A 23,072-nucleotide genomic window follows, 5' to 3' on the forward strand; every position below is an offset into this window, starting at 1 on the left:
GGACTCAACTTCCGGCCAAAATGTTCTGTTTCCTGCGTGACGGAGCGGGTGCGCCGGGTCCGCAGCGGAGGTTCAGCCGGAGCACGCCGGGCTTCTCTGCCTCGCAACTCTGAGACCCGGGAGGGCGCTGAGAGTTGCAGGAGCAGTAGTTTCAGGTGGGCCCAGGCCGGGCGCTGAGAGAGGTCGGCCGTGCGTCGCCTTCTGGACTACATTTCCCAGAGGCTCAGGCGGCCCGTCGCTCTTCTCGCAGGAACTCGAACGTTTCGTCACGCCTGGCGGGACCGTTAGATCCGTGAGGTGAGAACTCGTGGGCCCCTGGGGAACCGGCTCAACTCTGCAGGTTCCCGCCCCGGGAGACTCGAAAGGCCTAAGTTGAGGAGACCGGAGGCCGGTACGGACCTGGAACTTCGCGCCTGTGCGGGCGGAGCGGCATGAAGAGGGGAAGTTGTGGGATTGTCTAGGAGAGAGATCGTGACACTGAGACCTGTGTGCGGATGTAGGATGCCTGTCATTGTGGGGTTGTGACTGTGTGTTCCTGTGGTTGTATGTGATTGTGACCCTGCGGCACTGTGGGTGTAACTGTGTGTGTTCCGTGGTGAGTGTGTGATTGTGACTGTGTTACCGTATGTGGCTCTGTGTGGGGGTGTGTGGCATGCGTGTCCATTTAAGTATGACTCTGCTTAATGTATGTCGCATTGTGTGTGGGTATGGGCTCCTGTCACTGTGCGATTGTGACTCCAGAACTCTGTCCCTAGGAAACCCCTGTGACGTTTGGTCAGATTATAGCCGTGGACAGCAGTGACCTCATCTTTTCCCTGAGACACTGGGATTGGGCAGAATACCCCATTCTCCTCTGATCTCCATTCCCTGTGTGTGATGGGGGCTGACGGCTGACCTCTGACCTGACCAGTTTGAGCGACTAGAAAAACCTGGTGTCTCACAGTTACTTTCTCCTCTCCTGCTTCCACCCTTCTCCGGGCCAGACGCAGAAGAGAAGGAAAGAATGCATGATGAACTTCTACAATCAATGTCCAAGGTGTGTGTGGGGTTTCCTCTTTGCTGTCCTTCTTCTGAAAGTTAATGCTTAATAAAGATCGATCCCTATAGTTTCCCCATTGGAGAAAGGATAGTTGGGCCTGGTATTAAAGCCCAATACCTCCCATATACCTAATGTTTACTTATTTGGAAAATGCTCCACTTCCGTTTGCTGAGTTTTCTTCTTTTTAAATACAATATTTATTATGATTTTAAAATAAAAGCATGGTTATTTTAGAGGTTTCAAAAACACAGAATTACCAAGAAAAAAAAAATGTGACCACTCTAATTAACTAATGTTAATATTTTGCTGTATTTTCCAAAATCAAATTATACTTTATTTACCCTTTTATATCTTCCATTTTCACTGATAAGTGTCATTCTCCCGTGTCGTCAAATGGTTTTTGTAAAATACCATTTTTCAAAGGTACATATTATTTCTTTGTATGAATGAGGTATGGTTTATCCTTTTCTTTAGGTCAGTTGCATCAGACTGAAAGGTTTAAATATTTGTTTATTTATACAGACACACATATTTATACACACAGGTTTGAATTTGAATTTCCATGATTAATAATGAGATTAAACACCATATGTTTATTCCCTATTTGGGTTTCTTTTGTGACATGCCTGTTCAGATCTTTTACCTGTTTTGCTCTTGGATTATCTCTCTGGATTCATGGGAGTTCTTTATATAGTCTAGATATGGGTCCTTTATTGTTTATATTTTTCTATTTGGATTGTTTTATCACTTTTTTTTTAAGGTGGTTTTATGAATAGAAGTCCTCATTTTTTTAACAAAGTCAAATTTATCAATTTGTTTTTCCTTTCTGGTTGGTGCTTTTTGTATCTTATTTAAGAAATCATTCCTTGTCCCAAGGTTATGCAAATATTCTCCCATATATATGATTAAAGCTCTAAGTTTTGCGTTTCCCATTTATATATTTAATCCACCTCTTACTGGCTTTTCTGTATAGTGTAAAGTAGGGGTCAGGGTTGGTTTTTTTCTCCCTTATGAGTATCCAAATTTTCTCGGCACCATATATTAGAATGTCAATTGTGTTCCCACTAGTCCACAAATATATCCGGTGTCCGTATGTGCATGGGTATGTATATGAGCTGTTGGTTCTGTTCTGTTGATCTATGTGTATATCCCTGTGCCAGTATCACACAGTCTTGTTTATTCTAGCTCCTCTATCCTTTGAAGATAATTTGGCTTTTCTTCCTCTGGCATAAGACTTCCTCTCTCTGTTTTTGGTTTTGCATAATTTTCGTATAATGTGCCTGAGTGTGCATTTCTTTTTATTTATCTGCTTGGAATTTGTAGGGGTTTTTGAATTTAGCTACAAATAAATGTCTAATAAATAAATGTCTACTAATAAATGTCTTTTATTAGTTCAGGAAAATCCTCAGCCATCTTTAAAGATTGTTGCTGCCCCATTTTCTCTCTTCTCCTTCTCAGGCTCTAGTTACACATAGGTTGGTATTTCTCATTATTTCTTTTTTCATTTCTTAATCTTTTTGGTTTTTAGAGTTGACACTTAACAGCTCAAATCAAAGCAATATTAAGCAAAAGAACATTGCCTTGTTTCAGGAAGAGGCAGAGAGTGTGGCAGGTAGCTAGAGTTTTTGGGTTATTCTCCCAACTAGTAGTAAAAATAACTTTATTCATTTGTGTTTCAACACTTCTAATCTTGGGGAACTCACTAAATCATAAGGCTATCCATTTATCTTCTGATTCTCTTACCTGAAAGTTAGAGTGTATCAAGGGAGAGGACTTAGAATAGGGAGAGGGTTTTCTCAAGGTATAAATTTAGAACTGAGTGGGTCACTCTCAGTTTTTAAAATGTATGTGTTTGGTACAGAGGCAAAGAAAATAAGGATAAGAATCAGTCTCCCCAAATCTCTTCAGCTCAAGGCCTTTCTATCTGAATTTCTTTAGAAGAGGGCTGAGTCTTTGCAACCCCTTCTCCCGTGCAAAGCCGAAATAGAATATCTTGTTCCCCTCTGCTATCAGCCTGTAATTACTCTTACCATCTCTATAGTGAATATTTTTGCCCAATATTAATGGGAATAACTCTAGGGAGCTAGTATACTATAGTAGAAAATAAATTTTTAAAGGAATAAAATGAATTTTGTTCTCAGAAGCTAATGTAATGCTTCATCAGGAAATATCTGAAGCATTCCCAGTAAGATCAGAGAAAAGACAAGGATATACAACATTACCAATGTTATTTAACATTGTTCTGTAGGTATCAACTAAACTACATAGACAAGAGAAAAAAATTGTATTAAAAATTAGAGAAGAGTATGTAAGATTATAACTTTTTTTTTTTTTGATGAAAATTGGCCCTGGGCTAACATCTGTTGCCAGTCTTCCTCTTTCTGCTTGAGGAAGATTGTTGCTGAGCTAACATCCATGCCAATCTTCCTCTGTTTTGTATGTGGGATGCCACCACAGTATGGCTTTATGAGCAGTGTGGAGGTTCTTGCCTGGAATCCAAACTTCGAACTCCGGGCTGCCAAAGCAGAGCATGTGAACTTAACTGCTATGCTAGCAGGCTGGCCCCAGGTTATCACTTTTTGCAGGTGAAAACCAAATTGACTTATAACTAGCACTTTGAAATAAGCAGGACTCCATAGAAAGCAAGCAAAAGAAAGTATCTTCCCCATAATTTCCACTCTCAACTCTTTATGGGCTAATTTTTTTGTTGCCCTGGATAAAAATTTGTGCAGTCCTTATAATTGTTTTGATCACTCTTTGGTATCCTTTGGTTGTTTTCAGTCACCGAATCAGTCTCATTTTGCTGATTACAGCCTCTAGTTGAGTGTAGTAATATGTAAGTTTCATTTTAAGCCTTTTCTCTGAGCTGAGGCTTAAGTATATTGGAAGATTTTTTTTAAAGTCCATGACATTTTTTCCTCTCTTGGGGCTTAAAGGGAAGATGGAAAGGGGGAAGGAACTCGCATTTATGCAGACTTTACTACGGTCAGGCATTGAGCTGCATGCTTGCTATTTCTTCTCAGAGGAAAAGTTCACTCTGTTTGCACATTCCTGGATGTATCCCTCTGTGCATGGGAGATGTGTCTTCTACTGAGGTAGTAGGATTCCTGCCCCTTCAATTTGCTTAACAGTCTTTGTCCTTTTCTTTAGAGCCCTCTACCGTCTCCTCTACTACCATCTTTTTCTTCTCTCCTTCCATTGTGAAAGCATGTTTGTTGTTTCAGGGGTCAATGATGTTCAGGGATGTGTCTGTAAACTTCTCTCAGGAGGAATGGGAATGCCTGGACTCTGGTCAGATGAATTTATACAAAGAAGTGATGTTGGAGAATTTCAGCAACCTGGTTTCAGTTGGTAAGGATAACTATCTCCCAAAATTTGGAGTCTGCCCTCGGGAATGTCTCCTTTCTCCATTGTGAATTATTCTTTTCAAGTAACCAGCTAAATTTCTGCTCCCTGTTCCCCAAGGAATGGTTTGAGTTGGAATGGAATGGAAGAGTTGGAAATGGGCAGCTCCAGTGGGCTTCAGCTGAAGCTTCATCTTCCTCTGGTCCTTCCTGTAGTGGCATCTCTTGATCACCAAGGGACTGGATCTGATATCTGGGACACCAACAGCATAACCATGTCCCATGTCTTTTCTTGTGATCAGGACTTTCCAATTCTAAGCCAGCTGTGATCTCCTTATTGGAACAAGGAAAAGAGCCCTGGATGGTTGACAGAGAGCTGACTAGAGGCCTTTGTTCAGGTAAGTGAGAGATGATAGGGCAGGAGCAGAACCCTAGGAGATACTATCTGTAGGATGTTATCAGGAAACTCCCCTCAAAGACCTAAGGCCTCTTCCATAGGAGCTATCTTGCTTTTCTTTTCTCTTTACTTTCTTCCCATTCCAGTGTGGCAAGTACCTTCCTTCTTCATTTCCAAGACAAGTTATTCTACCTACATTTTAGATTTCATTCCTTCTTCATAGGATTTGCTGCATTTAGACTTGTATAACGGTAGATATTCACACCCTAAGAAGCACATACGTTTGTGTATATTTGTCTCTGTGTTGGCTTTTATTTTATCTTCTTTCCAATTATTTATTAACTTTGTTGACCATTTTTACTTTTTAAAAAATTCTTTACTTTTTAAAAAACTCTGTCCCTTCCCAATCACTAGCCGCCTTGTCCTCTCTCAAAATAAACACCATCCTGACTTCTAACACCATGGATTAATTTTGCCTGTTTTTGAGCTTTATGTGAATCGAGTCATACAGTGTTTATTCTTTTGCCTTGTTTTTTTTTTTTTTTTGCTCAACTTTATGTTTATCAGATACATCTATGATATTGCATATAGCTGATGTTGGTTCATTCTTGTTGCTATGTTGTATTCCATTCTATGAATATATTTTATATTATGTATTGTATGTTGTTGTTATAAATTATGTATCCTTTCTACTATTGACAGTTGGGTTGTTTTCCAGTTTTTAGCTATTATATGTAATACTGCTGTGAACATTTTTGTACATACCTTTTGGTACATATATATATATACACCTTTCTTTTGGGCATATAGCTAGGAGTGGAATTACTAGGTAATAGGATATGTGTATGTTCAACTTTAATAGATAATGCCAGTTTTTCAAAGTGGTTATACCAATTTATACTTCCACCAGCAGCATGAAAGTTGCCATTGTTCTGCATTCTTGCCAATTCTTGATATTGTTAGACCTTTTAATTTTAGCCATTCTGGGTGTGTGTATGTGTGTGTTTTGTGACCTGCCTGTTTGTTTCTTGGCTAAATTCATTGGGTTGTCTGTCTTTTTCTTAGTGATTTGAAGGAGTTCTTTATATATTCCATATATGAACTCCTTGTAAATATCTTCTACCACTCTGTAGCTTACTTTTTTATTAATGTTGGCTTTTGATGTTATTAATTTTAATGTAGTCAACCTTATCTATCTTTTCCTTTATAGTTGTAGCTTTTTTGTGTCCTGTGTAGGAATCATTGCCTACCCCAAAGTCATGAAGATATTTTCTGCATTATATTCTAGTAGCTTTATTGTTTTACCTGTTACATTTAGATCTACAGTTCCTTGGAGTCGATATTTGTGTATAGTGTGAGATATGGGGTCAAATTTCATTTGTTTCCATGTGAACTTCCAGTTGACCAACAATGTTTATTGAAAAGTCTATCTTTTTTCCATTCTTTGTAAGGCTACCTTTGTCATAAATCATGTGTTCCTATATCTTTGAGTCTGTCTCTGGACTTTATTATGTTCCATTGGCTTATTTGTCTACCCTCATCCCAATACCACACTATAATAATACTGTAGCATGTAATAAGTTTTGTTATCTGGTAGAGCAAGTTCTCCTTGCTTCTTCTCTTCATCTTTTGCATTTTCATATAAAGTTTAGAATCAGCTTATTAATATTCACAATGCAAAAAATAGCTGTTGACATTTTTATTGAGGTTAAAATGAATTTATGCATCATTTTCTGGAGAATTAACATTTTAAAATAGCTACATGTCTTTTATAGCTACACCATCTTTTTCACATTTTGGCGCAGCTGGCTTAAGGCAAAACTATTATTTTTTTGATAAAAACATTTCCCATTACATCTCTCCTAACTTATTCCCAGATGGTCTCAATGACCCATATTAATTATAATTTTTAACCACAGAAAAATATGGGAGGTACGTAATTGAGAACTGTCATACATAAATGTTTTTAACAGACTAGAAACATCCTTAGCTCATGTGATACCAATCCCCACAGCCAGCTACATCCCTTTTAAGCCCTTGTAAAAAGGACAAAAATGGATGTGTTTGTTTACATTACCCAGAGGTGTAGCCACTCTCTGACATAAAAAATAATAGTTATACATATTAAATAATAATGGTATATGTTTTAAAACTATCCTTGGGGACCATTGTTTTAATATTTTATCTTAGAAATCTTTCAGCTTTCCAAAGGTTATCCATTGATTTTCCTTATTTAATGAGCAAGATCTTAAGTTAACTAAGAATCTTGGGTATTATATTTAAGCTGACACGCTACAGAGGAACACAATTACTTTTGATATCAAAAAGTTTGAAAGGATTATAATTCAATTTAGTTTAACACATAATTTTACAGTTTTTATAATCTTAAATGTTATACTTTACACTGGTAAAGTCAAGAGGAAGATAGCTATTTTAAAACCAAAAGTAAATCAGTCTGATTTGTCTAAAGATTCACCTCAAACCCTTGAAACTTGGATTCTTTTTTTTTTACACAAAGATAATTATTTAAGACCTGCAGAATCCTAGTGTATAACCCCAATACCTATTCTACCTCACTGGTCTGCCTTGTTCTCCTGCACTCTGGTTGTCAGCACCCTCCATCACTTCTTGCACAGGAGGATTGGAATACTGTGGTTGACGCCCACAGGGACTCCGCATGTAGTAAGATGGGAGCCGTTGTCGCCTGTGGTAGGGCCGGCGCTGTTGGGCCTGACCTTTGAGAGCACTCTCCGATCCCTCGTTCTTTTCTCCACTCTCACTCTTCTGGTAATTCTGCTGGCAGTTGCGTGGAGGATCCCTGCCGCGTGGATAGCATCTGTAATGGTTACAGTCTGCTGTGTATTTACTTCCTTGCACTGGAACTCCACCAGGACCTGTAACATTTGCTGCCTCCGCACCCTTTTCTCCTTCACCAACATCAAACTCCACAGTCTCTCTGTCTCCTACACTGTGAAGGTACTTCCTGGGATGATTCTTCTTCATGGCAGTCTGGTACACAAATACGTCTTCCTTGGTGTCATTCCTGTTGATGAAACCAGATCCATTTCTTACCTTGAACCATTTTACTGTTACCAAAACCTTCGTTGGCATGACCTTCTGGTTCCCACCGGCAGGCGCTACGGGTGTGAGGCCGCCCAGACCGCCGCCCCCCCTGCACTGCCGTCCGTGGTGCCGGGCTTGGTGTCAGCAGCGGTGAGGGTAGGGTGGGGGGCGGGCAGCGGGCGGCTGCTGGCTCTCGGCCTCGCTGCTCACGGTTGCAGTGATGGTGACTGGGGCCGGCTGCGGCTCCTCCCGGGGTATGATGGTGACCAGGCCAGCGGCGGGGGCGGGGCTGCTCAGGGCTTTCTTGCGTCTGCCCTCCGCTCCCACTACCGCTGGAACTCGAAACTTGGATTCTTAAATTTGTTTTTTAATTTCTTTTTTTGAGCTAGCTCTTCTTTTGAAGTTTGTGAGGTTTTGTTTTTTTGGTGAGGCAAGATTATTTTTTAAGACTAACACATTCAAAATATTAGAAATTTTCTACGCCTGTTTTTGTACTACAACGATAGTGTTTAATAGCCTGCAGAGACAAAGATATTTACTGTCTGGTCTTTTACAGAAAAGTTGGCAAACCCCTGGTCTCTATGAACCAATCAGAGTAGAGCTCTTTTAATTTTTTTTCCTAAAAACAACTTTATTGAAATATAATTCACGTACCATACAGTTCACCCATTTAAAGTGTACAATTCACTGATTTTTAGTATATTCATAGTTGTACAGCCATCACTGTACTCAGTTTTAGAACATTTTCATCACCTCAAAAAAAGCCCTGTACCCTTTAGCTATCACCTCCAGCCACCACTCCCCTACCCCTCTCCTGCCCTAGGCAACCACTAATCTACTTTCTGTGTCTCTACGGATTTGCCCCTTGTAGACATTTCATATGAATGGGATTATACAATATGTGGTCTTTTGTGACAGCCCTCATTCACTTAGCAAAATGTGAAAACCTTGGAAAAAGTTCATCCATGTTGTAGTCTGTATCAGTATTTCATTCCTTTTTATTGGCAAATAATATTGCATTAAATGGATTTGCCACATGTTATTTATCCATTCATCTGTTGATGGACATTTGGGTTCCCACTTTTTGACTATTATAAATAATGCGGCTGTGAACATTTGTGTGTAAGTTTTTGTGTGGACCTATTTTTCCGTTCTCTCAGATTTATACCTAGGAATGGAATTGCCAGGTTATATGGTAACTCAGTTTAACTTTTTGAAGAACTGCCAAACTGTTTTCTAAGTAGCTGCACCATTTTACATACCATCATCAGTTTCTCCAGATCCTCACCAGTACTTGTTTAATGTCTTTATTATTATAGCCATCATAGTAGGTTTGAAGGATATCTCATTGTGGTTTTGCATTTCCCTAATGACTAATGATGCTGGCCGTCTTTTCATGTGCTTATTGGCCTTTTGCATATCTTCTTTGAAAAATATCTATTCAAGTTCTTCATCCACTTTTTAATTGGGTTTTTTCTCTTTTTATTGAGTTGTAAGAGTTATTTTTATATCCTAGATACAAGTCTCTTATCAGCTATATGATTTGCAAGTATTTTCTTCCATTTAGTGGGTTTTCACTTTCTTGATTGTAGCCTTTGAGGCACAAAAGTTTTTAATTTTCATGAAACCCAATTTATCTATTTTTCTTTGGTTGCTAGTGCTTTTGGTGTGAACTCCTTTAATTTAAGAGCCTTCACAATTAAGTTTATTAACACTCTGGGAATAGGGAGATGTTTTACATTCACCTATTGATAGGTGAAAATTTTCTCAGTTGTAGACAGAGAGCTCTCAACTTCAGTTCTACAATTGATGGTAAGACAGAATAAGCAGAGAACTAAAGAACGCCAGTGCAGATCTTTGACATCTTTTTTCCTTTCCAATAGACAAGATATTACAAACAAACAGATTCACAAGAAAGATAACAATCCAGATTCTCAGTTGTCTTACTTAAGAGAGAATGGATCCCCAGATAACTGGAACAGATTTCCATCATCCCTACAGAAATCACATAAAATCAGATTCCTAATCCTTATAATTTACCAGCCTTGCACAAACCGAAACCAAAACTAAACCCCAAAACAAAACCCAAAACACAGTGGAGAGGGGGTGGTGGAGAGAAACAGGGTGAATGAAAGTAGGGTTTTATTATTGCTAGGGATCTACGGAAGCAGCCAAGAAAAGAAGACATGCTTAAATAGCCTGTGAGCTACACTTCTCAAGTCACACAGTGTAATAGACTCCTGCAGGTGAGTCCATTTGGACATCTCAGTGGGACCTTCAGAACTACCACAGCATAATGTTTTCAAAACTTCTCAAAAGTTAAACATGACTCCTATAAATGTATGATAGGCATGTTTGAAAGATTTATATAACTCCTTAATGAGAGAACCAGAGGAATGGTAAAGCTGGTACAAATTATCTAGTAGAGATTGAGTTCATATTGTCCCCCAAAGAAGGAATGACATAGTAAGTTGGATACAAAAACTAGTTACTGTCTCACTGGATAATAAGACCCTTCAGGTTTCATCCTTTCTTTTATCGTATCTTTTCCACCAGAAAACAACTTCTCAGTCTTTTTGAATTTAACGTTTAACTTTAACAGAGCCCAGGCCCTAATGAGTAGTAAATAGTAAGGGAAATAGAGGTGCATTTCCCCAGAGAATTAAATAATCCTTGAATGGACCTGTTAGATGATACACTGGTATGACATTGAAAAGACATGCAGTATTAATTTTGCATTATTTTCAATTCTAGATAATTTACCTTAACAGGGAAATACAATCACACATCACTTAAAGACAGGGATACATTCTGAGAAATGCCCCTTAGATGATTTTGTCGTTGTGTGAACATCATCGAGTGTACTTACACAAACCTAGATGGTGTAGCCTGCTACATATCTACACTATCTGGTGCTAATCTTACAGGACCACCATTGTATATGCTGTCTATCGTTGACCAGAACATCATCATATGGCATGTGACTGTATGCCCAAAAGTGGGACATGTATCTGTTTAACTGAGTAGTAGCAGATGGCTCTAGAGAATGGTAGCACTGGTCTATACCTCCACCAGCCATGCGTAAGAGTTTCTATGTCCCCGCTCACACTTATCCAGCTTTCTACTTTCCCATGTCTAATAAGTGAAGAGTGATGTTTCATTGTTGCTTTCATTTGCATTTCTAATTATTAGTAAGTATGAATAGCTAATATGCTTATTAGCTTTTTGGGCTTGTTAATAACCTTTATCAGTATTTTTATTGGGGTCACTAACTTCTTCCTTTTAATTTGCAAGTATCTTCTCCTAGTCTACTGTGCATTAAATTTATCTGTGGTGTTTAACAGAAATCCTTAATTTTTGATGTGTTTTCAATTCATGTTTTTCCTTTATGGTTTCTACTTTTGGAGTTTTATGTAAGTTATCTTTCCTTTTCCATTTTTCACAAAGATTTTCTCCTATGTTTCCTTTTAAAATTATGGCTTTACCATTCACATTATGTATTTAATCCATTTAGGTGATGTAAGGCAGGGATCCAGGACTATTTTCCCCCCATAAATTGAACCATTTTCCCCTCTACCATCCATTAAAGAATTTGAGATTTCTTCATTGATTTCTGGTGCCATCTTTATTAGATAATAAATTCTAATATATAAGTCTATCTCAGCGCTGTATTTTCCTCTTCTAAGGTAATGCCAGTTCTAGAGTGTCTTCATTTTTGTGGCTTGTATTTTTTAGTATCTGAAAGAGCAACCCTCCTTTGCTCTTGGTTTTCATAGCCAAGATTTACTTAGCCTCCAGTGTAGTTTTACTTTTACTTTTCCATATGAAATTTTAGAATAAATTTGCGTCATTAAAATAATCCAACTAGACTTTTGATTCAGATTACTTTGAATTCCTAGAGAAATTTCGAGAGAATTGACATCTTATAATATTCAGTTGTCCCGTTCAGAAGCATAAAATGTTTCTTGATTCTTTCAGGTGATTTTAATCTATTTTATTAATGTTAAAAATTATTCTCCATAGCAAGTTTATTATTCTTAGTTCAGTTGCTTTCTAGATTTTTTTTTTCTTCTTCTTCTTCTCCCCAAAACCCCTCAGTACATAGTTGTATGTTCTAGCTGTGAGTGCCTCTGGCTGTGCTATGTGGGACGCCGCCTCAGCATGGCCTGACAGAGCGGTGCCATGTCCGCGCCCAGGATCCGAACTGGCGAAACCCTGGGCTGCCAAAGCAGAGCACGTGAACTTAACCACTTGGCCACAGGGCCAGCCGCATGTAGATTTTTTTAAATAGATTTTGTTGCTATTGTGAGCATCTATAATTTTCTAGTTGGTATTATTGGTGCAGAGAAATACTATTAACTTTTTAACACATAAAGAGGAGCTTAATCTTGTTCATTATCAGGGAAATGTAAATTAAAACTGCAGTAGGATACCATTATGACACCAGCAACATGGGCAAAAATTTAAGTCTGACGTTAGTAAAATAGGTAAGAATGTGGAGCAGTATGCACCCTCATAAGCTGCTGGTGGGTTATAAATTCATACAACTACTTTTTTGGTGTTTTTTTCTTTCTTTTTAAAAATTTTATTGTGGAATAACATTTAACATGGGATCTACCCTCTTAACAGGTTTGTAAGTGTGTAAAGCAGTATTGTTAACTATAGACACACTATTGTATAGCAGATCTCTAGAACTTATTCACTTTGCATAACTGAAGCTTTATGCCTCTTGATTAGTGGCTGCACATGTCCCCTTCACCCCAGCCCCTGGCAGCCACCATTCTACTCTTTGTTTTTATGAGTTTTACCCTTTTAAATACCTCATATTAGTGAAATTATGCAGTATATGTCCTTCCATGACTGGCTTATTTCACTTAGCATAATGTATTCAAGGTTCATCCATGTTGTCAAATGTTGCAAGATTTCCTTCTTTTCTAAGGCTGAATAATATTCTATTGTATGTATATACCACATTTTATTTATCCATTCATCCATCTATGGATTTAGGTGGTTTTCACATCTTGGCTATTGTGAATAGTGCTGTGATTAACACAGGAGTGCTAATATTTCTGCAAGATCATGATTTCAATTCTTTTGGATAAATACCTAGAAGTAGGATTGATGAATCAGATAATAGTTCTATTTTTAATTTTTTGAGAAACCTCCATACTGTTTTCCATAGGAGCTGTACCATTTTCCATTCTCACCAATAGTATACAAGGGTTCCAATTTCTTAACATCCTCACCAATACTTTTTTTTTTTTTTGATAATAGGCCTATAACAGTGATAGGTGATGTCTCATCATGGTTTTGATTTGCATTTCCCTAGTGATTAGTGATATTGAGCATATTTTCATATACCTCTTGGCTCTTTGTATGTCTTCTTTAGAGAAATGTCTGTTTAACACCATAACCCATGTTTTAATTGGGTTATTAGTTTTTTTGCTTATATATTTAGAAATTAACCCCTTATCAGATATTTGGATGGCAAATATTTTCCCCCATTCTATAGGTTGCCTTTTCACTCTGTTAATTGTCTCCTTTGCTGTGTGGGAGCTCTTTTTGTTTTGTTTTGCTGAAGAAGATTTGCCCTGAGCTTGTATCTGTTGCCAGTCTTCCTCTATGTTGTATGTGAGCCACCATCACAGCATAGCCAGTGACGAGTGGCGTAGGTCCATACCCAGGAACCAAACCCAGGCCACCAAAGTGAGGCACGCTGAACTTAACCACTTGGCCATGGGGCTGGTTCCTAAATTTGTTTTTTAGTTCTAACAGCTTTAATGTGGAATCTTTAGGGTTTTCTGTATATAAGATGTCATTTGCAAACAGAGACAGTTTTACTTCTTCCTTTCTGGTTTGGAAGCTTTTTACGTCTTTTTCTTGCCAAATTGCTTCATTACCACGTTTAATAGACGTGGCGAGAGTGGGCATCTTTGCCTTTATGATCTTAGTGGAAAAGTTTTTGGTTTTTCACCAGTAAGTATGGTATTAGCTGTGAATTTTCATATATGGCCTTTATTATGTTGAGGTAATTTCCCTCTAAGTTTGTCGAGAGTTTTTATCATAAAAAGTTGTTGAATTTTATCAGTACTTTTTCTGCGTCTATTCAGATGACTGTGTAATTTTTATCCTTCATTCTGTTAAGGTGGTGAATCACATTAATTGATTTTTATATGTTGAACCATTTTTGCGTCCCAGGAATAAGTTCCACTTGGTCATGGTGTATGATCCTTTTAATGTGCTGTTGAATTTGGTTTACTAGTATTTTGTTGAGAAGTTTTGCATCTATATTCATCAGGGTATTGGCCATTTAAATGTTTGGTAGAATTCACCGGTGAAGCCTTCTGATCCTGGGCTTTTCTTTGTTGGGAGGTTTTTGATTACTGGTTCAATCTTCTTAGCAGTCATAGGTCTGTTCAGACTTTCTATTTCTTCATGATTAAGTCTTGATAGGTTGTATGTTTGTAGGAATATATCCATTTCTTCCAGTTTATCCAGTTTCTTGGTGTATTTGTTCATAGGAGTCTCTTACCCTTTTTATTTCTGTGACATCAGTTGTAATGTTGCCTTTATTTTTTATTTTATTTATTTGAGTCTCCTCTCTTTTTTTTCTTAGGCTGGCTAAAAGTTTGTCAATTTTATTTATCTTTTCAAAACCAACTATTAGTTTTGTTGATCTTTTCTGTTGTTTTTCTATTCTCTCTTTCATTTTTCTCTGCTCTCTTTATTTTTTCCTTCCTTCTGCTAATTTGGGTTTAGTTTGTTCCTTGAGGTGTAAAGTTAGGTTGTATATTTGAGATCTTTCTTCTTTTTTAATGTAGGAACTATAAACTTCCCTCTTCATATTGCTTTTTCTACATCCCATAAATTCTGATAGGTTGTGTTTTTGTTTGTCTCAAGATATTTTCTAATTTCTCTATTCCTATTGAGTAGAATGCTCTGTATATGTCATTAGGTCCACTTGATCTATAGTATTCAAGTCACTGTTTCTTTGTTGATTTTCTGTCTGATTGTTCTATTATTGAAAGTAAGCTATTCAAGTTTTCTACTATTATTGTATTTTTGTCTCTGTCTCCCTTTTGTCAGTTTGCTTTACATCTTAGGTGTTCTGCATTGTTCTCCTGAGATCATTGAGCATATTTACACTAGTTTTTAAAATTCTATCAGGTAATTCCTATACCTGTGTTTCTTTAGGGTCGTTTTCTGTAGCTTTATTTTGTTCCTTTGTTTGAATTGTGTTTCCTTGTTTCTTCATTTTCCTTGACTCTTTCTATTGGTATCTACACATTAGAAAAAACCCCCACCTGTCCCATTCGTCATGGATTGGCCTCATCTGGAGAAGACCCTTCACCAGTCAGAGCTTCTGTGAGCCTCTCAAACCATCGTGCTAGTCCAAACCACTGTTTTTGTTCTTAGTGGCCCCCAGGCGTGTAGAGTATGCCAGGTCCCATCAGCACCCCAAGGCAAGCACCAATCCCTCAAGTAGCTCCAGGAGAAATTAGAATGTTGCATGTGTCATCCAGCTCTTTCCCTCCCAAGGAGAAGGTGGGAGCTGGTGGTTTTTGCCTGCTCGCTCTGCTGTGGGCTGGCGGGTGGAGCTATGGCAAGTGTTTGCGTGAAAGTTCAAATCACCTTCTTTGTTCTCAGTGGCCCCCAAGTGTCTAGAATATGCCAGGTCCCATCAGCACTCCAATACAGAAGCCAGTCCCTCGGTCAATCCCTGGAAAAGTTGGAACATTTGATGCAAAGTCCACTCTTTCCCTCCCTTGGAAGAAGCTAGGAGCTGGAGTTTTGCTCCTACTTGCTCTGCATTAAACTGGGGGAGGAGCTGTGGTGAGTGTCCACGTGCTACTTCAAACCAGTGCCTTTGCTCTCTGTAGCCCCCAGGGGCATACCATATGCCAGGTCCAGTCTACGTTCTGAGACAGGTGAGACAAGCCTGTCTTTGGGGTGGCTTGCGGAGAAGAACACTGGATGTGCAGTCTAACTCTTTCTGTCCTCAGGGAGAAGCTGGAAGCTGGAGGTTTCCTCCCAGTCCAATGACATTATGCCAGACGTGAGGGTTATGGTGAGAGGGTGTCTCTAGTTTTCCTACCAGTTTTGATGTGGCTGGTTTCACACTTGCCCAGAAAGCAGGAGCCTCTCAGCTGGTTTCTAGATTTCTCACAAAGGGAATTGATCCATGTATTGCTGTTGAATTGATGTGTGTGTGGGTGGAAGGAGAGTCTAGAGCTTCCTATTCTACCATCCTGCTGATGTTAATGGAAATACTATTAATTTTTGTAAGTTGGTCTTGTATCCAACAACTTTACTGAACTTAAAGTTTTTTATTCTCTTGGTTTTTCTAGTTAGATCATCATATTATCTATATGTTATTAGAATTATCTCTTTCCTTCCAGTTCTTATACTTGTTATTTCCTTGTTTATAATGGTAGCTAGGACTGTCTCAGTTGGTAACAGTGGTAGTGGGCATCCATTTCTTTTTTCCCCTTGTTATAGGGAGCATATCTAAAGTTTCTTCATTTACATATAATATTTGCCAAAGTTATGATAAATTTTACCAAGTTACATATGTTACCTTGCTATGCTAGTTTGCTAAGAGTTACTGTAAATAGATGTTGCCCACATCATACAACTTTTCTGAATCTGTCAGGATAATCATGGCAGTTTGTGGTCTTATTTCACAACAGTTGTACCCTCTGGTGTGTGGCCATTTTGCCCTGTTAGTTCATGTTCCCGTGAAGATATCAACCACTTTGTCTGACAGTGTACCTGGGGAAGGGCTGAGAGCCAGACCCTAGTCTCTGTCTCTCCAGGTGGATTTAAGGAATGAGAGGAGATGAGCTCAGGCATAACAAGCCCTAAGACCTACAGGTTCACTGCTGATAAACTTTATTTGCTACTGCTCCACCTGGCAACTCTTCTCATCAGAGTTTCATCTTTCAGCATCATCCACAGGAAGAGTAGATGCAGCAGCACCACAGGAAGAGTCCGCCTCCCTTTTTTGTATTCTCCCAGTTCTGGGGGTTTTCATAGTTAAGGAGGTAGAGGAGCAGACGCCTGAGAGTGGATGGTCAGCCATATTCCTTTCTCCAGCAGCGTTTTTTCTTTGCCATCAGGTTAACACAGTGACTCAGCAGCTGTCTATTGGCTGTTACCACCAACTTCTGTGGTAAAGGCACAGGCCATTGTGGTCCCAAGGCAGTTCAGGGAAAGGCTAAGTTAGAATTTAGAAACTTGTGCTTCCAGGCTAGCCTCTCCCTGCCTCCTTTTACCACCTGTCCAGGCAGGTAGCCTCCACCCACAAACACACACAAGTTTATACCAGTCTTCAGTCTCCCTAGGATTTTTTCAGTTTGTGTCAGTTCTACAAAACCAAATTCTGTATAATTTCTCTAGGGTCAGTTGAGAAAGGAAGCCAGAAGTTTGCACATTCAGGTCTAGACAGGAACTGTTGATTTTTTAAAAAATATTTCTATTATATTTTCAATTTCTAATAACCTTGTGTTTTCTCAGTTTTCCTTTATTTAGCATCTTATTCCTATTTAATGGATATCAGATCTGTTATTGCTCTGACGTTATTCATTATATTTCTTTGACATTTTCTTTTCTTCTTTGCATTGTTTCCTCACAGATACTTTGTCCTCTTTTGGGCTCTTTTTCATGTTAAAAACTTTCCTCAAATGTCTGATAGTGTGGCTTACTGCTCATTTTTAATTGGGAGATACTACAAAGATGATTGGAACCTCTGTGTAGTGGGGAGTGGGTCTCATTTACTTTAGGATGATCTGGTTGGATTAATTTACTGAGGACTGCCCACTTTTGGTAACTGTTGATCTTTTCTCTTGTGCATGATTTTCCCATGAAAGGAGACCTTCACTGCTTCTCCTGGTGAGGGAGTTAGGAGCCTATTATCAGTACAGCAAGAGTCTCATCATTACAGTATTGTGAACTGACACCAGTTCTCTGATACCAGCTGGGTGTCTTATGCTTCAGTTCAATTCTGAAACTACCTACCTGGAGTTAACATCAGATCCCACAAGTTAAAGGGCAAAGGTACCCAACAACACAGCCCTTAGTTCAGACACAAGCTGCAAGTGGGATCTCCAGGCTATGCACACTTCTGCCTATCCAACTATAAATTCAGGGCTTCACACAACCCCTCAGGTTTGATAATTCATTAGAACAACTCACAGAACTCCTGAAAGCACTGTACTTATGATTCCCATTTTATGTAAAGGAATATAATGAATAGTTAGATGAAGAGGTACACAGGGCAAGGTCTAGGAGGGTCTCAAGCACAGGAGATTCTGTCCTCGTGGAGTCAGGATGTGCCACCTTCCTGGTACGTAGATAGGTTCATCAACCAGGAAGCTTCCCCCAGTCCTTGCCCTGAGTTTTTCACTGGAGTTTCGTTACGTAGGTAGGAGTGACCAACCAGCATCTCCCTTGAAACTAAGGGCCCCCTGTGAATCACCTCGTTAGCATAAACTCAGGTATGATCAAAAGGAGCTTGTTGTAAATAACAAAAACAGTCCTGTGAGGAATTCCAATGGTTTTTGAAGCTGTATGCCAGGAACAGGGAACAAAAACTAGATATATTCGTTATTATATCACAAGTACGTATATTTTCTGTTAATCCTTTGTTCTCCATTCAGTACCCATGCCCACAGCTATGCCTGATATTCCTGAGTCCAGATTCCCTCTGGTTCCATTTTTCTAAACTTCTAGGTTTCTGTAAAAATGAAAAAATATAATCATTCTTCTCTGTGGGATGGGGGGGGGGGTCTTGGAGGTCTTACTACTAATACAGGCTTTGAACTCATCCTTCGGTTTTCACCATTCTCTGTGCCCCCCACTGTTAGAAGTGCCTGATACCTCCAATTCCTGTGCAGTTGTAGGGATCTGCACTGTGAATCAGAGCTGTGAAATTCACCCACTGTAGGCTCACTTTGACTTTCTCTGGTCTGCAGTCACTTACCATTCATCCGTTGGCTTTCCAGCTTGCAAGTTTTGTTATTGCTGTCTCACCTCCAGTATCCTTTGTCCTAGCAGGATTTTCCTGTCCCCTTGTTAAGCTTTTACTGTGATTTTCCTGTAGATTCATGAATAAGTAGTGGTAAACTCATGTACAGTCTGCCATTTTTAACAGAAATTATGTCCCTTTTTAATTAAAGTACACTTGACCCTCATTACTTAGAGATTCCATATTTACAAATTTACCTACTCACTAAAATTTATTTGTCAACCCAAAATCAATACTTGTAGCACTTTCATGGTCATTGGCAGACATATGCAGAGTGGGGAAAAATGTTGACATGGAGTTCCTCTCTTCTTCTCAGAGTACGTTCCATTTTATTCTCTTCTTTCTCACACTCAAGCTGCCTCTCCTCTTAGTCACTGCCATGACTTGAAGATTCCATTCCTCTCTCTCCTAAGGTCAGCATCACAGAATTCCAAGGCAAACTATTTTCAGTGTATCTCCAACACATATCAGGCTCTATCCACAGAAGAGATTTACCTGTCTATCATTCTCACCAGTTTCATTCAGCACCTTAGACTTGGTGCAGGCTGTCCCCTGATGTGAATTTGCCAACGATACACCCTTTGCAGAGAGTCGCTGATCCTCCCTCCATTTATAAGTTTCAACACATTTATTCCTCAGTAGTCCTTTGATGTAGGTCTGAGAATCATCCACAAATTATAAAACATACAATACGATGCTGTGCATGTGTGCTTATATAAATGTATGTATACTTAGAATTACTGTATAGCAATGTATATGTGGAGGATGGCCCTGAACAGTGTGTTCACCAAAGTTTCAGGTGATTCTGATCCATAGCAAAATTTCAGGATTATAGAAATCATTTATTCCCTAGTCACCATCTTCAACTTCTTCCTCTGTTGCCTCTCCTTAAAGTCTGTGCTTTTCCTATCAGTTTTAGAAATTGTTTAGCCCTATTTGAGAACTGTCTAAGTGTTTACTTTCCCAGATATTATTTTCAGCTTAATCTTCCCATTTCTTTTTTAGAAGTTTAACCTCTCCCAGAATAAGAAAAATGAACATATGCCTTTATGTTTTCTTTCAGATCTGGAATCAGTGTGTGAGACCAAGATATTATCTCTAAAGAAGAGACGTTTTAGTCAAGTAATATTTACCTATGAAGACATGCCCACTTTTATTCATCCCACATTTCTTATTCCACATCAAAAAACTATTAATGAAGAGAAACCCTATGAATGTAAGATATGCGGAAAGGCCTTTAATCAAAACTCACACTTTATTCAACATCAGAGAATTCATTCTGCTGAAAAACTCTATGAATGTAAGGAGTGTGGGAAATCCTTTAGTCGTGGCTCACTTGTTACTCGACATCAGAGGATTCACACTGGTGAAAAACCTTATGAATGTAAGGAATGCGGCAAGGCTTTTAGTTGTAGTTCTTATTTTTCTCAACATCAGAGGATTCACACTGGTGAGAAGCCCTATGAATGTAAGGAATGTGGAAAAGCTTTTAATTACTGCTCAAACCTTAATGATCATCAGAGAATTCACACTGGTGAGAAACCCTATGAATGTAAAGTATGTGGAAAAGCCTTTACTAAGAGTTCACAACTTTTTCCACATCTGAGAATTCATACTGGCGAGAAACCTTATGAATGTAAAGAATGCGGAAAAGCCTTTACTCAACATTCAAGGCTTATACAACATCAGAGAATGCATACTGGTGAGAAACCTTATGAATGTAAGGAGTGTGGGAAGGCCTTTAGTAGTGCCTCAACACTTACTAACCATCACAGAATTCATGCTGGCAAGAAACTCTATGAATGTAAAGAGTGTGGAAAGGCCTTTATTCAGAGCTCAGAACTTATTCAACATCAGAGAATCCATACGGATGAAAAACCATATGAATGTAATGAATGTGGGAAGGCCTTTAATAAAGGCTCAAATCTTACTAGACATCAAAGAATTCACACTGGTGAGAAACCCTATGACTGTAAGGAATGTGGAAAGGCCTTTGGTAGTCGCTCTGACCTCCTTCGCCATGAAGGAATTCATACTGGATGAATGATAGGCCCGTTTTTATAACCTTTGTAATAATATTTTAAAAATCAAGTAATGTAAAAAACAAACCCACAAAACCCCAGATAATGCATGATTGAAGGTTTCCTGTGTACTAGATTTCTAAGGCTACCATAACAAAGTACCAAGTACCACAAAACTGGGTACAGAAATTTATTCTCTCACAGTTTTGGAGCCTTGAGATCCGAAATCAAAGTTGTTGGTAGGTTCCTTCTGAGGACTCTGAGGGAGAATCTGTTCCATGCTCTTCCACTAGCATCTGGTAACAGCCAGCAATCTTTGACATTCCTTGGCTTGTAGCTGTATCACTCCAGTCTCTGCCTCCGTCTTCACAGTGCATCTCCCTGGGTGTCTCTGTGTCTCCTCTCCTCTTCTTATATGGACACCAGTCATGCTAGATTAGCACTCACCCAAGTGAACTTACCTTAACTTGATTACATCTGCAAAGACCTTATTTCCGTGTAAGATCACATTGACAGGTACCAGTGGTTAGGACTTCAACATAGTTCAACCCATAACACTCTAGCATTGTTTTTCCTAATGCATTTACAATTTTTATGTAACTTGTTAATCACATGTATTTTAAATTGTGAATTCAGGGTCTAAATTAAACCTCCCTCCCAAAAAGAAAGATTCTGTCTCACAACTACTTATTCAATAATTCCTTTGTTGCCAATTGTTTTCTTCTCCTTCTTGGTTACATATTTGTGTTTATATTAGCTTATGTTTTATGGCCATCTTTTCTAGTGCTGTGGCCTACAGATCTGTGTTTCCACCAATACTACACTGGAAGTCGTGTTACACAGGCTGTCTTTTAATTCCTGGCAGAATTGTAACTTTGTTTTTGAAGGCAGCTCTTTTTTCCTTTTGTAAACTCATATTTTCTTTTTGTAAAAAAAAACCATAGAGGACAGAAAGAAAAAAATAAAGATTATTTGTAAGCCTACCAGAGATGACTGCTTTCAAATTACTACAGCATATCCTTCCAGATTTTATTTAGTGTAACCATAATCATGACATGCATGCTGTACCATAACCTGCTTTTATCATTGCTACTGTTTCAGTAAGTACACGTTTATTTGTCATTCTTTTTAATAGGGTCATAATAATCTTTTCTGTGGTTATCATTTCGCTAAATACTGACAATTATTATGGTGCCCATTGAAACTTTGCAGTTATAAAAGTTGCCTTCCAGGTTCAACTTTAGTGCTTTATTTCTTTGTTCTTCTCTGCAAACTTTACATTTCAGTACTGAAATAACTGATGAAGATTTCCTCCCTGTAAAATACTGCCAATAGCTCTAATCCCCTCATTTGAATCACTGTCAGTTTATTTGTCTTTCCAGACCTTTTTTAAAAACTATTTTTACTTACATTCATGTGCACACACAACCAAATATGTAAATACTTGTAGAAAAAATTAGTGCTGCTTTTTAAATGTTTTAAATACATATACTACTGTGTGTACTGGATTGCTACAAGGATTAAATGAGTTAAGAAATATACAGTGGTTGGGACTGTTACTAACATATATTAACTAGCTAATGTTATCCAATATTAGCATCAGTATCTTCATATTATTATTTGTGGAAGGGACTTTAACCATGTTATACACCTTAGCTGACATTAAAGAATTCATAATGAAAAAGACCAGCAGGTGTAATGTTTGTAGAAAAGCTTCTCACCGAAAATTATTCCTTATTCCTCATGGAGTTTAAAAACAAGCAAATAAAACCCTAAGAAATAAGTCAAGAAAGAAAAAGAATGGGTTAATAAGCCTACATTCACACCTCATATTTCACGCTGCACAATAATTTCATACCCATCAAAAAACCTATTTACAGGGGCTGGCCCCGTGGCCGAGTGGTTAAGTTCACGTGCTCTGCTGCAGGTGGCCCACTGTTTCGTTGGTTCGAATCCTGGGCGCAGACATGGCACTGCTCATCAAACCACGCTGAGGCAGCGTCCCACATGCCACAACTAGAAAGAGCCACAATGAAGAATATACAACTATGTACGGGGGGGTCTTTGGGGAGAAAAAGGAAAAAAATAAAATCTTGGGAAAAAAAAACCCTGTTTACATATCGAGAATAGTTGAAAACACATTTGTCAAAAAAGCAGGGAAAGATATACAATATTAACTCAA

The 23,072-nt window shown here is 38.6% G+C and overlaps 1 protein-coding gene and 1 pseudogene across 15 annotated transcripts; one reads left to right on the plus strand and one right to left on the minus strand.

Moving 5' to 3' along the window:
* Nucleotides 1-17: 17 nt before the first annotated feature.
* On the plus strand, nt 18-22,429 carry ZNF829 (zinc finger protein 829). Of its 15 annotated transcripts, none has more exons than XM_008540147.2 (6): nt 21-155; nt 251-391; nt 756-1,036; nt 4,264-4,390; nt 4,686-4,781; nt 19,933-22,429. In XM_008540147.2, the coding sequence occupies exons 3-6, from the start codon at nt 1,004-1,006 to the stop codon at nt 20,910-20,912; spliced, it is 1,236 nt and encodes a 411-aa protein (XP_008538369.2). In that variant the 5' UTR covers nt 21-155; nt 251-391; nt 756-1,003; the 3' UTR covers nt 20,913-22,429. The 15 variants fall into 15 exon arrangements, with proteins under 15 accessions (XP_008538371.1, XP_008538369.2, XP_070413684.1 ...); XM_070557583.1 differs by having other exon boundaries at nt 33-155; nt 251-297; nt 984-1,036; XM_070557580.1 differs by having other exon boundaries at nt 47-155; nt 251-297.
* Nucleotides 7,286-10,922, minus strand: LOC139073665 (Y-box-binding protein 1 pseudogene; annotated as a pseudogene).
* Nucleotides 22,430-23,072: the final 643 nt, after the last annotated feature.

This window comes from Equus przewalskii, chromosome 9 (genome assembly GCF_037783145.1).
Source record: "Equus przewalskii isolate Varuska chromosome 9, EquPr2, whole genome shotgun sequence".
Taxonomy (NCBI): Eukaryota; Metazoa; Chordata; class Mammalia; order Perissodactyla; family Equidae; genus Equus; species Equus przewalskii.

What these genes read in the sequence shown, in the direction of transcription:
- ZNF829 (XM_008540147.2), top strand. Translation starts at nt 1,004, where the DNA reads ATGCATGATGAACTTCTACAATCAATGTCCAAG. An exon ending in TTCTACAATCAATGTCCAAG is followed by an intron (nt 1,037 to 4,263) that starts GTGTGTGTGGGG and finishes TTGTTGTTTCAG; the next exon opens with GGGTCAATGATGTTCAGGGA. An exon ending in GACTAGAGGCCTTTGTTCAG is followed by an intron (nt 4,782 to 19,932) that starts GTAAGTGAGAGA and finishes GTTTTCTTTCAG; the next exon opens with ATCTGGAATCAGTGTGTGAG.